At 39.3% G+C, this 16,623-nt stretch overlaps 1 protein-coding gene across 4 annotated transcripts in view; it reads left to right on the forward strand.

Annotated features, from left to right (window-relative positions):
- zgc:158464 (uncharacterized protein LOC791139 homolog) overlaps nucleotides 1–14,519 on the forward strand; it is a 192,117-nt gene extending 177,598 nt beyond the window's left edge. For all 4 annotated transcript variants that reach the window (XM_017703961.2, XM_017703877.2, XM_037539956.1 and 1 more), the window contains one exon: nucleotides 7,357–14,519. In XM_017703961.2, the coding sequence (XP_017559450.1) occupies nucleotides 7,357–7,543 (187 nt within the window). In that variant the 3' untranslated portion in view covers nucleotides 7,544–14,519. The remainder of the gene's footprint in view (nucleotides 1–7,356) is intronic.
- Nucleotides 14,520–16,623: the final 2,104 nt, after the last annotated feature.

The following is a 16,623-nucleotide window of genomic DNA, read 5'->3' on the forward strand; positions in this document are numbered from 1 at the left end:
TCCAGCTGATGCAATGAACTGCAGTGACCCATTTCAAAAAGCTTTTAATGGGCAGTCCTTGTGCAGATGTTGCTTTCAGAAGTAGTTTAGAACTCTGTAGCGAGTGAGACAACATATGATAGCAGATTTTTATGCAGTTCAACATTTGGCAGATTTTGGCAACTTGCATTTGGCAACTTACACTTGACCGGGGCAGATCTAGCAGCGAACAAACAAGAAAAAGTTACACATTTAATGTCATCAAGCTCCTCAGTATGACTCATTTTACTGCCAGTGTTTACACTTGTTAGCAGTGGTTGTGACAAACACCTGAATTCTATAATTAAGACTGGTGTCCACATACTTTTGGCCACATAGTGTGTTTGTGTATTTATATAAGAAGAAGGGAAAAAAGCTTTCTTAACTTAAAAGAATTTACTTTTTTCTAAGTAATTTTGGACAATGTTCATGCGGTGTTATCGCCAACTGATATTTTAAAATTATTTAATATAAATAAATAATGTAAAGGAGGAGATTTTGTTCCAGCAGCAGAAAATCTCAGACATTATTTATTTATTTATTTATTTATTTATTTATTTCCCCTCCTTTTTGCACCAGATTCTGATATTGATGGCCTGAAATAAAGGGCTATTTTCTCTAATTGTCCCAGTTCACCCCTGGATATTAATGGCACTGATGTCAGGTTGAATCTGGCCTTGTAAAAAAAGGTGAACTCACTCTACTGTGTGAGGCTGTGCTGTATGTGTCAGTATTCCAGTAGTGCAGTGCTGAATGATTAATCAAGCTGCAGGTGGAAACCTCAGCCTCTATCAGTCAGAACCCTACATAAAGACACATCGTATCCACAGAGACCTTTAGGTGTAAATGCTTAATGTCAGAGCCGACTAAAATATTAATGTCACCACAACACTGTCACCAAGTGCTTTGCATTAAGATGAAGGCTTTGACTGTCACACAGGTTCACATTTTATCCTATACTAAAGAGGCGTTTTACTCACAGAAGAAAGATCAACTGGAAATCAGTTCGTCTCTTCAAACAGACCTAACATCAGTTTATTACGACTCTTTTTATACAGATATAAAGACGGAGGTTTCTGTGAGTAGAGAAGGACTCGTGATAGTTTATCCAGTTATCACTTTACCCTAATGCAGTGGATCAGCCAAGATATACTTAGTGTCTGAAGTTTACTTCTGTAGCTATGCACAGGAGCTGCAAGTCTAATGGAGTTAAGAAATAATGAAAACTTTTCCATCATACCCTATATCAGGAGTCACCAACCCGAATTTTAGAGCAATTTTGTCCATTCCATAATAATCACACCACCAGGGAAGCCACAATATCTTATGTCTTGGCTGTAAATATGTCTCAAAATGTGCTAAAGTCGAAGTATTGGCTAAAAAGTATGATATAAATGAAAATGCAGCCTCACTTTAAGCTTTAGCTCAGCTACAGCCGCTTTTCTCACATCTCCAGCAGGAAACTTTTCCTTAAAAGTAGAATAGTTTCTTATAAAATGTCTCTTGGCATTTGACTTTTTATGAGGCTGAAGTCTCTTCTCATTCACCAGCTTCTTGTTACAAATTTGCTCTTCCACCTTAAATGGTGCCTGAGATGCCTGAACATAACTGATCCACCATTTAAGGTGGAACAAGATTCGAACAAGAATCTTCAGTTTCGCAGCTTTTTTTAGTGTTTGACCGTTTCTTATTGCAGAATAAACTAACTGGAGTGTTTATAAACACAAATATGTCCAATTGTCACCAAGTTGTCTATGTTCATCTTAAATCTTCCTCTTTGCCATTTCGCTATCTACTGTCTAGGTGAGATTGTTGTCTTCGTTGCTATGTGACAAGCCGTCTGGGCGCCAGTCTTCCGAGTCATCGGTTGGGGAATTAGCAGTTATACATTAGATGTTCTTAAACACTGGATTTATTGTTATAGATAAAAACACAGAAAAGTCACAAAACTATGAATTGTGTCAAACTATGAGGATGCGCCACACAATATTACACAACATTACAGCATATTAAAGGCTAGTTTTAGACTGGCATGCCCCTTTAGCTAATCTCTGATTGATTTACATATGTGGTTACTGGCATTGCTTTGCACACTGCCATCTTTAAACATGGACAAAAATACATCACATAACTAAAAACAGTAGCAGCCTCCTGGAAGCATGAATTTTGACCATACTCTTGTCCATTTTTTATTTCATATTGAATTCTTTAGGAGCCCATCAGTTCATTTATTAAAGCTTGTGTATGTTCAGGTGAACTTGGAAATGTGGCTAATAAAACATTTATTGTCCACTGATGAATTACCTCCTGAGGACTCAGTGCAAACAGTTTATTCATTGCCTATTCAGTTTCCATTATGGAAAGAAGTGATTTTCCACTGGTGTGCTCTGGTGATGAAATGCATGATGAGCTCAAGAGACAGATTAATATCCAGCTGATCATGTCTGTATTTAGAAGCTATAAATAGGCTTGTTCTATCGCTTCCCTTGCCACAGCCCAGTCCAGCGCAGTAGCTTTACTGTGAGGAGAAGGGCAGCTGAAGTGTTGTCGCACAAAGAACTGAATGGCTAAAGATAAGCAAACCCTCCTGCTCAGGGGATTGTGAGGTACAAGTCAGTGTCTTGTACTGCGAAGCCCCCTTATACAAATCTCAGACGTGAAATGAATCCCAGAGCGGGGGGAAAAAAGACCCAATTAAAGAACATGAAGATAACGCCACCGTAGCATCAGTCTCGTCCAGAATGATTGCCGGCATGTCTTGCTTATCGGCGATCTTGATAAATTGTGTTTTTTGCTTTGTTTGTGTTTTCCAGAAGAGATAAGCCACTACATGGCCACTCAAATTCCTCTGGGAAAAATAGGATAGAAATCCAGCACTAAAAAAAATCTCCATAGTGCTGTATTTGGGGTTTTCTTTCAACCCTATTGTCTTTCAACCCTATGCATCTCTCTCTCTCTCTCTCTCTCTCTCTCTCTCTCTCTCTCTCTCTCTCTCTCTCTCTCTCTCTCTCTCTCTCTCCCCTCTCTCTCACACACACACACACTCACTGTCCATTTCTCTTTTCTCTCTCTGCCTCTTTCTTTCTCTCACTCTCTCCATTTCTCTCTCTCCACCCTTCTTTCCCTCCCTCTCTCCATTTCTCTCTCTCCACCCTTCTTTCCCTCCCTCTCTCATTCTGTTTCTCTCTCTCACTCTCTCTCTCCCTCTCTCTCACTCTGTCTCTCTCTCTCCCTCTCTCTGCCGTGATGGAGAGATTAATCAAAGGTGCTTTGGAAAAGTGCTTTTAGCCTTATAGCGCTTCTCCCTCTGCTGACCACGTTTAAGAGCCTCACGGCGGCCTGCGGTTGCTGAAATGGCCTCTCATGATGAAGCTTCAGTTAATGATGGCCAGCTAATCAAGCGAGCCAGAGGGGAGGGATGAGTTTAAATGGATGGATGTGATGGAGGAGTTTATTTATATTTCATGGCGAGTGTGGCTGAAGGCGATTGTAATTACAGATACACAGCTCCTGCAGAGTCAAATACACTTGCTTAAACATCAAATGATTGCACTGAGATGATGTCCTCTGAAACAGAATCATGCTGAATTAGTGCAACGTGAAAAAAGTAATATTTCATTCTGAGACAAAGGCCAAGAAAGGTAAATCACTAAAGGGTCTTTCTTAGCTTCATTTACCCTTCAGTTCATTTGAACTTTAAAAAGGAATTCGCATCCAGTAGCGGTTAATGTTGCTTTTTGTCAGTTTTCTTAGAGTACCCCCACATATTGTCTATTGTAGGATATAGACAGTTGTGGTCTTATTTATTGTTACTGTAGTTTACTTGCAGAGACAGAAAGAGAGACAGACAGACAGAGAGACAGACAGACAGAGAGACAGACAGAGAGACAGACAGACAGAGAGACAGACAGAGCTAGCTTATGTTAGCTTTTTAATGATTTGTACATTTTGTCCAAAATCACACCAGGCCTGTCTACAGTCAGTCATTATTGATTATCATTACTGCACCTTTATGTAACTTGGTGATGAATTACACTATTACATGTTATGTTAAATAAAAATAAAAAGACAGATCAAAGATCAGACAATCCTGATGTAGTGTCACAGGAAAGTGATCCTAATTGGCGTATTACAGTCATAACATTTGTTGAAAATGTTGATTTATTGCCATTTAAATAATTGCATCTGGCTTTGACAAGATGACTTAAAATGTGTTCATGAACTTCGCTTTCTTGCAATTAAGCATACATTAAAAGTGACTAAACTGGCCAACTAGCTGTCTTGCTTCCTAACTGGTCAATGGTTCGTAGCTCTTAAGTCTTAAAGACCTCTGTCAGTAAATAGAAAAGAAAAAAAAAGGATTTTTTGTTTTATTACAATCACATGACTGTGAAGGCTAACAACTGGAAAACAACGCAGTTAGCTTGTTCATATCTTAGATCGACGTTATTTTTTTATTTAAAGTGTTTAGTGCAGCAGGAATATGGGATTATGGATTAAAAGATCCTTAAGGGGTTCAAAAATTGGGGCGGTATTTAGATAAAACTCAAGGTTCTTAATCTTTGTGTTTCTGTGAAAGGCATTATACTTACTAGCATGCATATAAGCTTCTTGTGGTGTAATGAAGTCCTTGTGTATTATTTAACCTACCACTGACTGCAGTCATGCACGGTGACCTGCACAGTCCATGGTCCTCATCACCTAATACACTGGTGAAAGCCTGGAGTGTTCTTTGCCAATGCAATTAGCAGATAAGTGAGAGATGGAATAACCTTTAATTGAATATACCCAGTAGTGTTGCACTCTATCTGCAGTAGACTTGAACAGTGCCCAGGACTAGTGCTGATCAATATATAGAAAACCTAAAATAAAAGATAAAATGTGACCTGTGCAAAAGTCATGGCACATTTGATATTATATATATATTTTTCTAATATGTTAAACTTTTTTTTTCACTAAAATGTGCTGAACAATGTCATGTGAAAGCTCCATACTGTGAGAGAACGTTAGCTTATTTTTACCTTAGAAAATCAACAAAACGTAATTTGACTGGAGGCTTTTAAACTTTTACACACATCTGTATTAGACTTAAAAGCTAAAAACTTTCAAGTCAGCTTCAAAAAATAGTTATGTAAAAATGAAGCATGACTTATTGGTACATAAATTCCCCCAAACATGAATTATCAAATGTAAAATGAATCGAGTTCAAGAAGAATGTATAATATGGGCCTTTAAGGCACAAGCAGATGGAGAAAGGATAAAATCCTTTCATCCATCAGCTCTGTGTCACTTTCACAGAACATTCTCCTTTTTTAAAGCATGTGTTTGTGTAGCACCCACTGATGAACAGGCTCCTGAGGACTTTTTTGCCGTGTTTTGCTGCTATCTTGGTGATCAAACGCCGGTGTCATGAACACCTCGCTCGCAGCATTATCCCCAGGAAGCAAATGGCTTTCCTTCAGCAGCATTTTTCATTCAGTTAAACCTCCTGAGCAGCCACATAGACCACACTACACTGCAATCAGAGCTGCCTTAAGAGCACTACAGTAAAACACTGAAATCACTGCTCTCTAATTGGGTTATGGAAACACAAGACGCAGCTCCCTCTCCAGCAGAGCCGTTCGGCGGACGAGCTCTTAATTTGCGTTTTTAAATTTACCAGACCGGTGACGATTTCTCGCCTTAACCGGCTGCACTGGCTCCCTCATTAAGGCAGAACTCCTCTGCCCGTACCTTTCCTACCTATCGTGATCTGTTTCCAAATGAACTGCAATTCCTCAAGCACTCTAGCCACTAAGATCTAATCAGCGGCTTTTTTTCCCCCTTTAGCTCTTCTTAATCTTTTTGCTATGCATTCTCCCTTTTTCAGTTGAACTTCAAAGAAGCTTTTTTGGCATGATTACATTATAGCTGCAGTGTTTTCAAAGCATTTAAATTTGTTTTATCATGCTTCAATCTATTAATCAGTCATGGAAGTTAAAAAACAAAAGCTGACTGGTAACAGTTTTACTGCATATTTAAATACAGATGAGTGACAAATTAAAAAGTTAGTTCATGGGACACCATGAGTGTCACATTGGTCACCAACCCAGGTCTTAGAGATTGACCTTCCTGTAGAGTCTAGATCCAACTGCAAGATGCCACACCTGCTCCAGCTAACTTCTTTCCTTGACTGGCTGGATCGGATGCATTGGCGTTAGTTAAGGGGAGGGGAGCATGTTAGATACAGGTTTGAACTAAACTCTGTAGGAGAATCAATCTCCAGGAAGAGGCCACTGAGTTATAAGAACAGCTTCAGTGCACCTTGGTATAAGATCTACTGGAATTTAAGTCCCTGGTACAGTGCTGGAGGGATGGAACACTTTTCTTCCAAAAGAAATCCCCTGAATTATTGTTTTGAATGATGGTGGTGGTGGAAAGCAGCTAACACGTCAGTCCAAAATCTTCCATAGGGTTTCGGTTGAGTTGAGATCTGGTAACTGTCCATAGGGTATTATTTACATTGGTCACCAACATTTCTCATGAAGATCTCATATTCTGCAGAGTTTATTTCCAACCTGTGTCTAATATGATTGGCCTGCCCTCTTTTAACACTAATGCATTAGATCAAGTCAGTCCAGGACTTCTGAAGAAGTAAATTTGCTGGAGCAGGTGTGGCAGATTGTATTAGGAACTACAACCTGGCATGGTTGGTGACCATCATTACATCAAAACCAGGCATCACCCCACTGAACTGTGCATTCATCTTTATAATGTGGTGTTTATTCACTGCTGGTCTCCTAGAATATCCCTCTTTATGTAATTGTGGACAGACAGTTTTTGCTCTCCGATCATGTCCTGCATTGACTTTCTCATGGTTGATTAGTTGCTCTTCTGTTTTTTCCTACATATTGCATTAGTGCTTCAGCATCACAGTCATTGAATGTGTGGTTTCGACCTTAATTCCTACCTGATGTTTCCATGAGACCTAAATGTAAATGTCATTTTAGTCACTGTTCCTTTCGAAACACTGACCAGTTCAACAGTCTGTGATCGAAGCTTCTTCTGTCCATATTCCAATGACGAACCTCCTTTCAAAGTCATTTAAATAATTTTCTCTTGCAATTTTGATTAATACCTGTACAGTGTATTAATTGTAATCTGGGTCTATTTAATCTTTTTATACATGCAGAGTTTAGTTCCAGTTAACATCCATGGTAGGACGAGAATAGCTTAATTGTATCATGCAGTACACCTGAATGGAAGCATCTCTTATGTTTCTCTAATGTAGTAGGTTGCTCTTCTGTATGTATTCCCCTCTCTTGCTCACCATTTCCCTCTTTTTCTCTGCTTTTCCAGGAGCAGCCAAGGTTTCATGCATATGAAGCTGTCGCGAACCAAAGACAATAAGTACATCCTGGGCCAGAACAGTTGTCTGTTCGACAGCGTGCCAGAAATCGTCCACTTTTACTCCAGCCGCAAGCTGCCAATCAAAGGAGCCGAGCATATGTCCCTCCTCTACCCTGTGGCCATACGGACACTATAGCCTGCTGGTAACACTTCATCACAGAACGAATGACATAGCCATTTAAAAATGCTGTGTAGATGCCCTTGAACATGTTATTTGGCCTGAAACAGATGGATATAGTCTTTCATTGCAACAGCCAGTCTTGCACCATTGTACATAATGAGTTTGTTGAAATAGATGCCTTGACTGATGTTGACAGATTATGTGGTGTTCTTGAAGTCTTTATGAATGGCTACTTGTACACAGTGCTACTGTAATACTACAGCAAAACAGGTGAAAGCTAGACGTCTTCACAGGCCAAGATGTTCCTCACTTTGGTGAGACGTCCTATGTCTGGGTCCCCTCAGCTCAGTGGACTATGGAACCAACAAACACTGACCACAGAGCAGACTAATATGGCTAATTAGCACCTTTTGTCTGCTCAAATCTCTGTCTAATCTCAGAACTGTTACTTCTCCCTCTCTTCTCACATTGCCTGTTCACATGGACCTATAGCCCCCAACCTTAGACCTGCACCCACACTTTAGCCTCATTGATTGTCCTCTTTTCCAGCATCATACACACTGTAATAAAAAATCATGCAAAACCATTGTGGAATGGCCACTCCTGAATGACATGAACTGAAGGGGTGCAATACATTTGTAGTACCAGTGTACTTTTCATAATGCTAGCCACCATCCAGGTCACAAAATTAACGTAATGACATAAATTTCAGTGACCGTTACCTTGATCAAGAGTCTGGCACTGCTGATTTCCAGAGTGAGTGTAAAAAAAGTTCAGCTGTTTTTAATGCTGACACACATTCACAGTACCAACCCACAGTGTTTGGGGGCATGTTGACCTCTGGAAGGGCCCTTTGTATAACAGTACTGAAGCTTCAAAATTGGGCGAAACTCTCATTTAGCGGTCATTTCTAAATTGCAAACTACACCAAAATGGAAGATTTTTTCTTATTGCCTATTTTTGGCCCACTTTGATTACAAATATTTCTCAATAGAACATGAACTGGAAATGTTACTGGATGTTTTTTGGCATTGTCCACGTGTATCCAGATATCCTTTGTATCAAGAAAATCTCTTTGTCCACATGAGAATGAAAAAATGACTCAAATGCATGCTGGCCCAGCAGGGTGTGATAATACATCATAAATAACTGATGTCAAACACTTCAAGAAGAACATGGTGAGTCCCTTTAGAGCACCTGAACACAGTAGATTTTGATGCCTACACACAACAGTGTAAGGAAAATGGAGAGTAAAATTCAATATAAAGGCGTTAAGAAAAACCTCAAAATGCCAGGCACAGAGGGACAGCCAGTCGTCAGCCAAGACAGCAACAACCAACAAGCAAACTCATTTCTGAATGTCAAATTTCAAAAACTTTCAGTGACCAAAAAAGATGTTTTCTTTTATAGACAGGAGGCCAAAGTGCAGAGGAGAAAAAATCCATTTTTAATGAAAAATATCTGGATATATGGGTACGGGGTACTTCGTCTTGATGAAACCACATTAATCTCTAGTGCTGATGCCTGAGAATCCACCACTCTGATTATCTGGACATCCTGATAAGATTCTTATTGTGTAATTGTCATCCATATAATGAGTTCTAAACTGGTGATGATGAAGAATATCATAATTGGTATTTCATCATGAAATGACAGAACAGAATCCAACTGAATTAATGCAGTGTCCTTCATTCTGAGCAAGAGAATGCAAATTATTGAAGTGTCTTCATTTGCTCTGAAAGGAACATTCTCTTCTGATCTGTCAAAATTGAGATTGTGTGATTGTGTATTGAGCAACCAAGCACACATCACTGGTTGAATGCACTTGGACAGGGCCAAGATTCCAGATAATGTAGAACATATTTGACCCAAGTCGTCCTGTAATGATAAAGAGGACCTGAACTGCCTTGTGTGGCCCAGCGAAGCGTGAAAAAGGACCTTTTAGTAGTTTTCTAAAAATGAGCCACTTTACATTCAATCCCCCGAGCTTAGGATGCACTTGACTGGGGAGAATGAAATATGTCTGCATTGTCTACCTCAGAAAAATCAATTTAATTCACCCATCAGCCGATCGATAAGGTACAATAAGATTGCAGATATTGATCCAGCTCCCTCCCTTCCTCTCATCAATTTCCACAAAATTGTACCTGTGGTTTAAGAACAGTTGCTTTTTTTTTCTTGCCTAAACTCAATCAAAAGTTGACGTGTACTTGTGTTCTCCAGAGGGTGTTTTATGAACGTCATTTGTATGTAAAGTCACTCTGTACTCGTATGTGATGCCAGTGACATACGTTTGGTTCATGCCTTATACTGTAAATGCATGGTGAAAAGCGAATCAGTCCAGTATGTCAAACTGATTATTTTTTTTCTTTTCCAAAACTCTGCTTTCAATGAATGTCCTGTGACTGTAATTTATTATGGAGTAATAATGATTATTAATATCTGTGTTTTTACTCCCAGACAAGGTGACTGAGACTCTTATGTTCTCTCTGTTCTGTTCTTTGCATTTGTGTGTGTGTTTGTGTGTGAGGTAGAATACTCAATACACTTCTTAGGTGCTTGCGTGTGCTTGTAGTGCTGCTTCATTTCATTTCTGTTTGCTCATGAATGATGGCATGAAAGTAGCGACCTGAAGACCAAATGCAAAGAAAGTAATAAATAGGATATAGACAGTACTGTGTGTGTGGACATCAGTGACCACCGCTCATTTATTTCATTTCCAGTCCAACTGGCTATTAAGCACAAGTTTTCTTCTTCAGGCTTAAGAAACACAATAACTAACTCTAACACATTTTCAGAATTTTCAGTCTTTGGTCCCAATCCCTTTTCACCCTTTTCAGTGCTTACCCCTCTATTTTGCACGATCAATCAGCAAGATAAAATCAGCAAGATAGCTGCACAAGCAAACCAACAAACTTGCAAATGAATTTTCTCCGTAAAAAATAACAATAACCACTGTATTATCTCAGTTTAATTTCGTTTCAATGTTTTATGGTCATTTTCTTCATAACAAGTATAAAAAAAACTAGTAGGTTGCTGATGTCTCATTAGCTAGCCAGCTAAATTTCCCGTTCCACCTTAAATATTGCATTGCATTTAAGATCAAACGGGATTGTTGTAACAAGATGCTGGTGAATAGCTTCATATCACTTAAGATTTGGGGGCGGACATTAATAATTATCGCATCGCTTCCTTTGCCTTTGCAGGCATATGATTCCCTAAATGTAACTAAAGCCCAGCAGTGAGGAGCTGAACTTGACCCTCCTCTGCTGTCACTGCAGACTGGCAAGCTCGCCTACAGAGCAGCGCTAGTAGCTGTTAATGAAGTAATGTTCTTTTTTTATTTGAGGGTCCCTTTTCATAGGGTCGATTTCAACTTTGAAAACATGGAATAGGGGTAAAATAAGTGGGTTTGGGACTTAGTGTGTCAACCCTTTGCTTTTTTTAACGGCTTACATGACTTTACAGGACACATGCTTTCGTTTCTCAAAGAAATCTGCAGAAACATATTTTTTTCCAAAGCTCGGTCTTAGAAGTTGGTTGCATTTTCTGCTTTTTAGTTTGTTTTTTTTTAGTTTCTGCTTTTTTGCATTTTCTCCTTTTCTCAGTAACAGCTTCTTGACATCTGCCCATCCCTTAGGTTGAACATTTTCTTTGGCTTTGATTCAGAAATATATGATTTTTGAAACTTGGTTCCCACCCTCTCCCCACCTGCCTCCAGTGCTGAATGGTGAATGACTTGTACCTAATAGCCATTTTGACTTGCATAGTACTGTAACATCATTACACTATGAACATAATTTTGTCTTTAGATACATAGTTGGGAGCACTTGTGTTGATTTATATACGCTTCATGTGGAAACGACGTACACATTTAAATTATTGAAAAAAGCAGTGTTTTTGTTAATGGCTTTTTTTTTAAACACCTTATGGTCTTCTGAGTGAGTGTTCCATAGAGATGATAATGCACAGCCTGATTGTGGTACAGACATAAAGTCAGATTATGCAATGGCTTTGCCCATGATTCTGCCTTTGTTGCCTGAGAGTAAGCCTCTTATGGAAAGGCTTGGTTTGCCTTTATTGATAGTAAAGTCTTTCAGATGTAAAAATGATGAGGCTGAAATGGATGATGCTAATTAAAATTATCTTTAAACCCTTTTCATAGACCCTCTGTATAGTTTAAACAGAACTACCTTCTGGTTGCTTATGGCAGTCTTTTCTGAAAATTGGTCCAGCTCCCCCATGTACAGCTACAGTGGTACAGAATGACCGGTCTGCCTCTGTTTTGAGCAGAAGCACTCCCCCATCTCAAATTACCCCTAAATCCCCACAGACCTCATGAAGAAGAGAATCAGATGGGTCTGGGTGTCTTTCCTGGACGAGTGCTTGTGCTGTAGCTGTGAGAGAGCCAGGGAGGCAGGTCAGGGAGACAAGCCTACTGTTTTTAGACAAGTCAGTGGCTGTCCATCAGGCCTTTAAGTCTCGCAAGGGAAATGGAAGGACTGTTGTGTTTGCTAGAACAGAGAGAATTTGTGCTTTTGAATTATTAAAAAGGAGCGTGTTTAGTGTTTGTGTGCAAGAGGCCTGTGTGCCATTGATGAAATGAGTTCTGAATGTATATCAAAGGAATACAGTAATGCTTTTCAACCTAATCTCAGTCAGCCATGTCTGTATCACTCCATCTATTACAAATATCTAAATAAATGGGCAAGGGGCACTTTATGGAATGATCAATAATTTATGGTGCCTCTTGACATGTTAGTTCTTTTAATTAGCATTTCATTCCCTCTAACAGAACTCCACAGCAATTAGCAACAACATTTAGAAGATTAGGCCTGATCTTAACACCCATCACCACAGCGTGTCAAGTTAGCTTAGAAGTTCTGTTTCTGGTGGAGTAGATGGCAGTGCTGCTTTAAGTCTTATTTTTACCTTTTCTTTAATTAAATATCAGTCCGTCCCCAAAGATTATGTCCCACTTTTCAGTTATATTAACTTCAAAACTCTCTAGAGTACACAGGGTTGCCAGGTCCAGCAAAAAGATCCTACCCTAACATATGCTTAAAAGCTGTGTTCAAGAAGCTGAAACTTTGTCATGTTTTCTCATGCCTGCATTTTTTAAACTAACCCCAAGCTGGCAGGAAAATCACAGACCTGGCCACCCTGATGGCCATTATGCACACTGTACCAAACATTCCAAAGCATAACCAATGAGGAGTGAAAGCATTGCAGCTCTACATAACCACCTCCTCTGTGGATGTGCGTGCCCTGCCTCATCATAAATTGATGAAAGACGAAAGGATAAGATGAAAGGATTGATGAGAGATCTTAAGTGATATCACATTAATTCAGGGGGGGGGGGGTGGAAAGGAGGGTGGTCTTTTACAAGAGGGGATGGTTTTTGTCTCTGCATGTTTTATTCCATGAAGAAATTATTTGAAATGTGTGACTATCACAAATTCAAAACTACATCTGTGCTAAGATAAAAATTAAATGTTTATTTGTCCAAAAAAATGAAAAAAAAAAAACGCTCCCAGTTAATGGCAGATATAATAGCAGTAGGATAGTAAAGTAGATTCGCTTAACACCGGTCATCCAACATGAAAGTAGTTGCACTGCCCTGCGGGAACTACCTTCAAGTTGTTTAATTTTCATTCTCCTTCTAATTAGGGAAAAACTATAGATTACAGTAGTCCTGTTTTGAACGTAAAGATGAAGGAATTGCAAGTTGTGCCTGACGTATTACGTTATTAGCCATTGCAAATCCGTACCAAGTTAAAAGCAAATATACCATCGGTAGTCACTCAAATTACAGCACCTTCTGGAGATAAACTAATCCAACTCAAATAGGGTTTTAGAATGAAAGTTACTGAAGCTGTTCTTATCCAACTGTTGGACGCTGGAAAAAAGCAGTTCCAGTCCCATTCCACATAAACATGCACGTTTAGTTAAGACCCTGTGAAAACTCCACCTGTTTCCACAAGTATTACACCATTCTTCCCTCTAGAAAACTAGACCCTCCAAAAGAATACATTATGCAGATTTACAACTTGATTTCTACATATATTTGGCTGAAGACTTGTTGTCTTGGTGTTCCGCGTAAGCATGCTTTGAATAAATGCTTATTGATGGAATTCATCAAGTGCCCAAAGGTTTCTATCACAAGTGAGTTCTGAGTCAGCAGGTTTTCTGTTCTTTACAGGCAAATGCTTTTTATCCATGATAATCCACCGTAAGCAGTAGATAAAGTAGAAGGACATTAGGTTGAAAAACACTGCACTGTTCCTTTAACAGGAAATAATTTTTTACATAAAGGTCCCTAACCTGAATTGAACTTGCTGCTGAGCGAGCGATGCTTCGGGGTTGAGGCGTGTTCAGGTATATGATGAAGCAGAGGATTGTAAAGTAACTGTATGAGCTCCTTGTGGAGAGGAGAGATGAGAGTAAAATGGTCCGAGAGCAGAAGCCGTAGTGTTCAAGTGGATCGAAGTATGGTGAAAAGAATGGAGACAACTGAAGAGGTGAGGGGAAAACGAGACAGAAGAGAAGAGAATAGGTGCGTTAGAGAAGAAAGGAGATAAATGAGGAATGGAGGATGATTTTCTCTCATTCTATCCTGGCATCTGCTTTGGCGTCTCCCTCTCTGTAGACAACTGTTACTCTAATGTGTGTGAGTGAGAATAAGTATGGGTGATGTAGCTTCACTCAGTTCTCTTTTTTTTTTCTTTTGGCTTCTCTGTTGGCATGTGTGTTCGTGTGAGTGTGATTGTGAGCGCATCTGTGCTGGATGATACACGGTTGCCTCAGGCGAGTCACTTTACGTGGAGCTATTGAGTGCAGCGATGGTGTGTTGGTGTAAGTTTCCTCCTGTGTATGCACTAATAGAACATTTCTGTACAGTCTCTCTTGGCCAAATGTATATACTGAATGTATTGAACGGGGTGTGGAGGCATTGAGGTTCAAAGAAATAAAGTAGAGTTTATGGGTCTAATTGAACTGTGTTTTGTCGTTTGTTGTGTTTTTCTCTGTTGTATGTTCTATTCAAACGGACGGTCATTGTAAATTGAAATGCGATTCTATGTGCAACTTGGGCCCTGTTTACCCGATTGGTCCGATCATATGTGGACAGTACTAGGGTTGCCACCCATCCAAGATTTTCATGGATCGTCTTGGATTTTAGTCAACAATAATATTTATATAATTCTGTTCTTGGACACAAAATGTCCTGGACTCTAAACATTTTCATGTGTTAGCAAGTCGTAAGAAGTTTAAACTTCTTTTCTTCTGCCCCAGTGAGGTTAAGATGATTAGGATTACTAGGATTACTAGGATCTTAAGTGTCATTTTGTAATGAACTTTACTGGCCATTATGTCTCAAATAAATTGATGCTGCTCCATCCACTAGCCGCTCCGTCCACTAGCATATTTAAGATTAAAAAATAAACAAATAATATATTGTGTTGCAATTTGTGAAGGATCTGCTTGAAAGTGGTTTCCATTAGGAATGGATCACTCATCATTTTTATTTATGGCAAATTCTGATTTCTTTACATTCAGATTGGCTGATGTTTGTTTTATTTTTTTTTTTTTTTTTTTTTTTTAGGTCATTTTTATTTGCCTTTTTTTCTGAAGCTCACAATGTGCAGGCAAAATGAGCCCATAAAACTAGCACGTTCTTTCTGATCACCAAGCTGTGAACCTCACAAAACTCTTCTTCAAACTTCCAAGGACCTTTTTTTTTTTTTTTTCACCTGAGGACTTCATTGACCTCATATTAGTAACGAACAGGACGGGCTCTGACAACAAACTGAAGGCTTGATGCAGTGGCGGATAGCAATAGTTGCTGCACAGTGCTTGGAGGACTGAGAAAATAAGGTGGAGCTTGGTGGAGAGCATATTAATCTTGACTGCCCTTAATATGGTCACAGTGATCACACAAAACAATCAAATTTCACTATTTCAGAAGAACGCTAAGGGCTAAAAGTTCACTTAACTACCTGAAGTGATCAGTGTGATCGGTCATCTAACATGACTGGTCTTTTGGTCTGGTCAGTGGATGGACAGATGGCACAGGTGCAAATAAGAAACAGCACAAACCTATGCACCCCGCAGGTCATAAGTGTTTCAGCTAGATTTGGACATGTCCATCCTAAGCCCTAGCCAAGGCCTCCAACACTTTATTTAAAATCCCCTTTTCAGTTTTGCCACAGGTTTATCTCAAGGCTTCCCAGCACAAAACAACCAGAATAACTGACTGGAATAATTCCAGCACAAATGCAGGTTTGAATTAGATTGCTTTTTCCTTGGTTTCATTTGATTTTTTTTTCTTTCAGTTTTTAAAATATGTATTTATTTTACATATCAGCACTGTAATAAGATGAGCAGAAAAACATGAAAATGATTTGAGTGCGTTTGAATTTCAGATTATGAGGCAGCACAAAGTGGAAATTATGAAAGAGGATGAATTCTTTCCATGGGTGCTTTAATTCCTGCCCGAGTTTCATATGCAGTACAAAAGAAAATAAATTTTCTCGAAACTAAATGCAGGTCCGCTTCACTCATCCAGTGCAATTCAGAAAGCACACAGCGTACATGATGCAGTCTGTCATAAAAGCAATATGAAATGTCTACACATACATTGGATATCCAGTGGGTTTACTGGTTACTATGGTGAAATGCTCAGAAAGTGCACTCTAACCTCTCTGTCTGCTCAGTCAGTGACAGTCTGAATTGTATGTGTATGTGTTTCCTGGGCCCCAGGGCAATAGCTCTAGTGTGACATTTCATTAGTTTGTGCTGTGCTAGATGCTTCTCCACTTTAATTTAATTGCTACAGAACGTAACGTTGTCTGCATGTTGGATGCAACTGAGCTCTCCGACTGGATGAAAACTGATCCGTTGGATTAAATCATTGCACATATTCACATATTGACAGTGGGCAGAACTGGCAAAGACTCTAAATGTAGGAGTTCTCTTTCTGGCTTTAATTGATTTTTTTTGTATAAAAGTGAAAGCTGAGTGTAGTTACACTGAGTAGTAGTGTAGGTACACTGAGTTGTCATTCAATTTGAAACACCTAACCTGCATTTACACTA

The sequence above is a fragment of the Pygocentrus nattereri genome, chromosome 7, assembly GCF_015220715.1.
Source record: "Pygocentrus nattereri isolate fPygNat1 chromosome 7, fPygNat1.pri, whole genome shotgun sequence".
Lineage (NCBI taxonomy): Eukaryota > Metazoa > Chordata > Actinopteri > Characiformes > Serrasalmidae > Pygocentrus > Pygocentrus nattereri.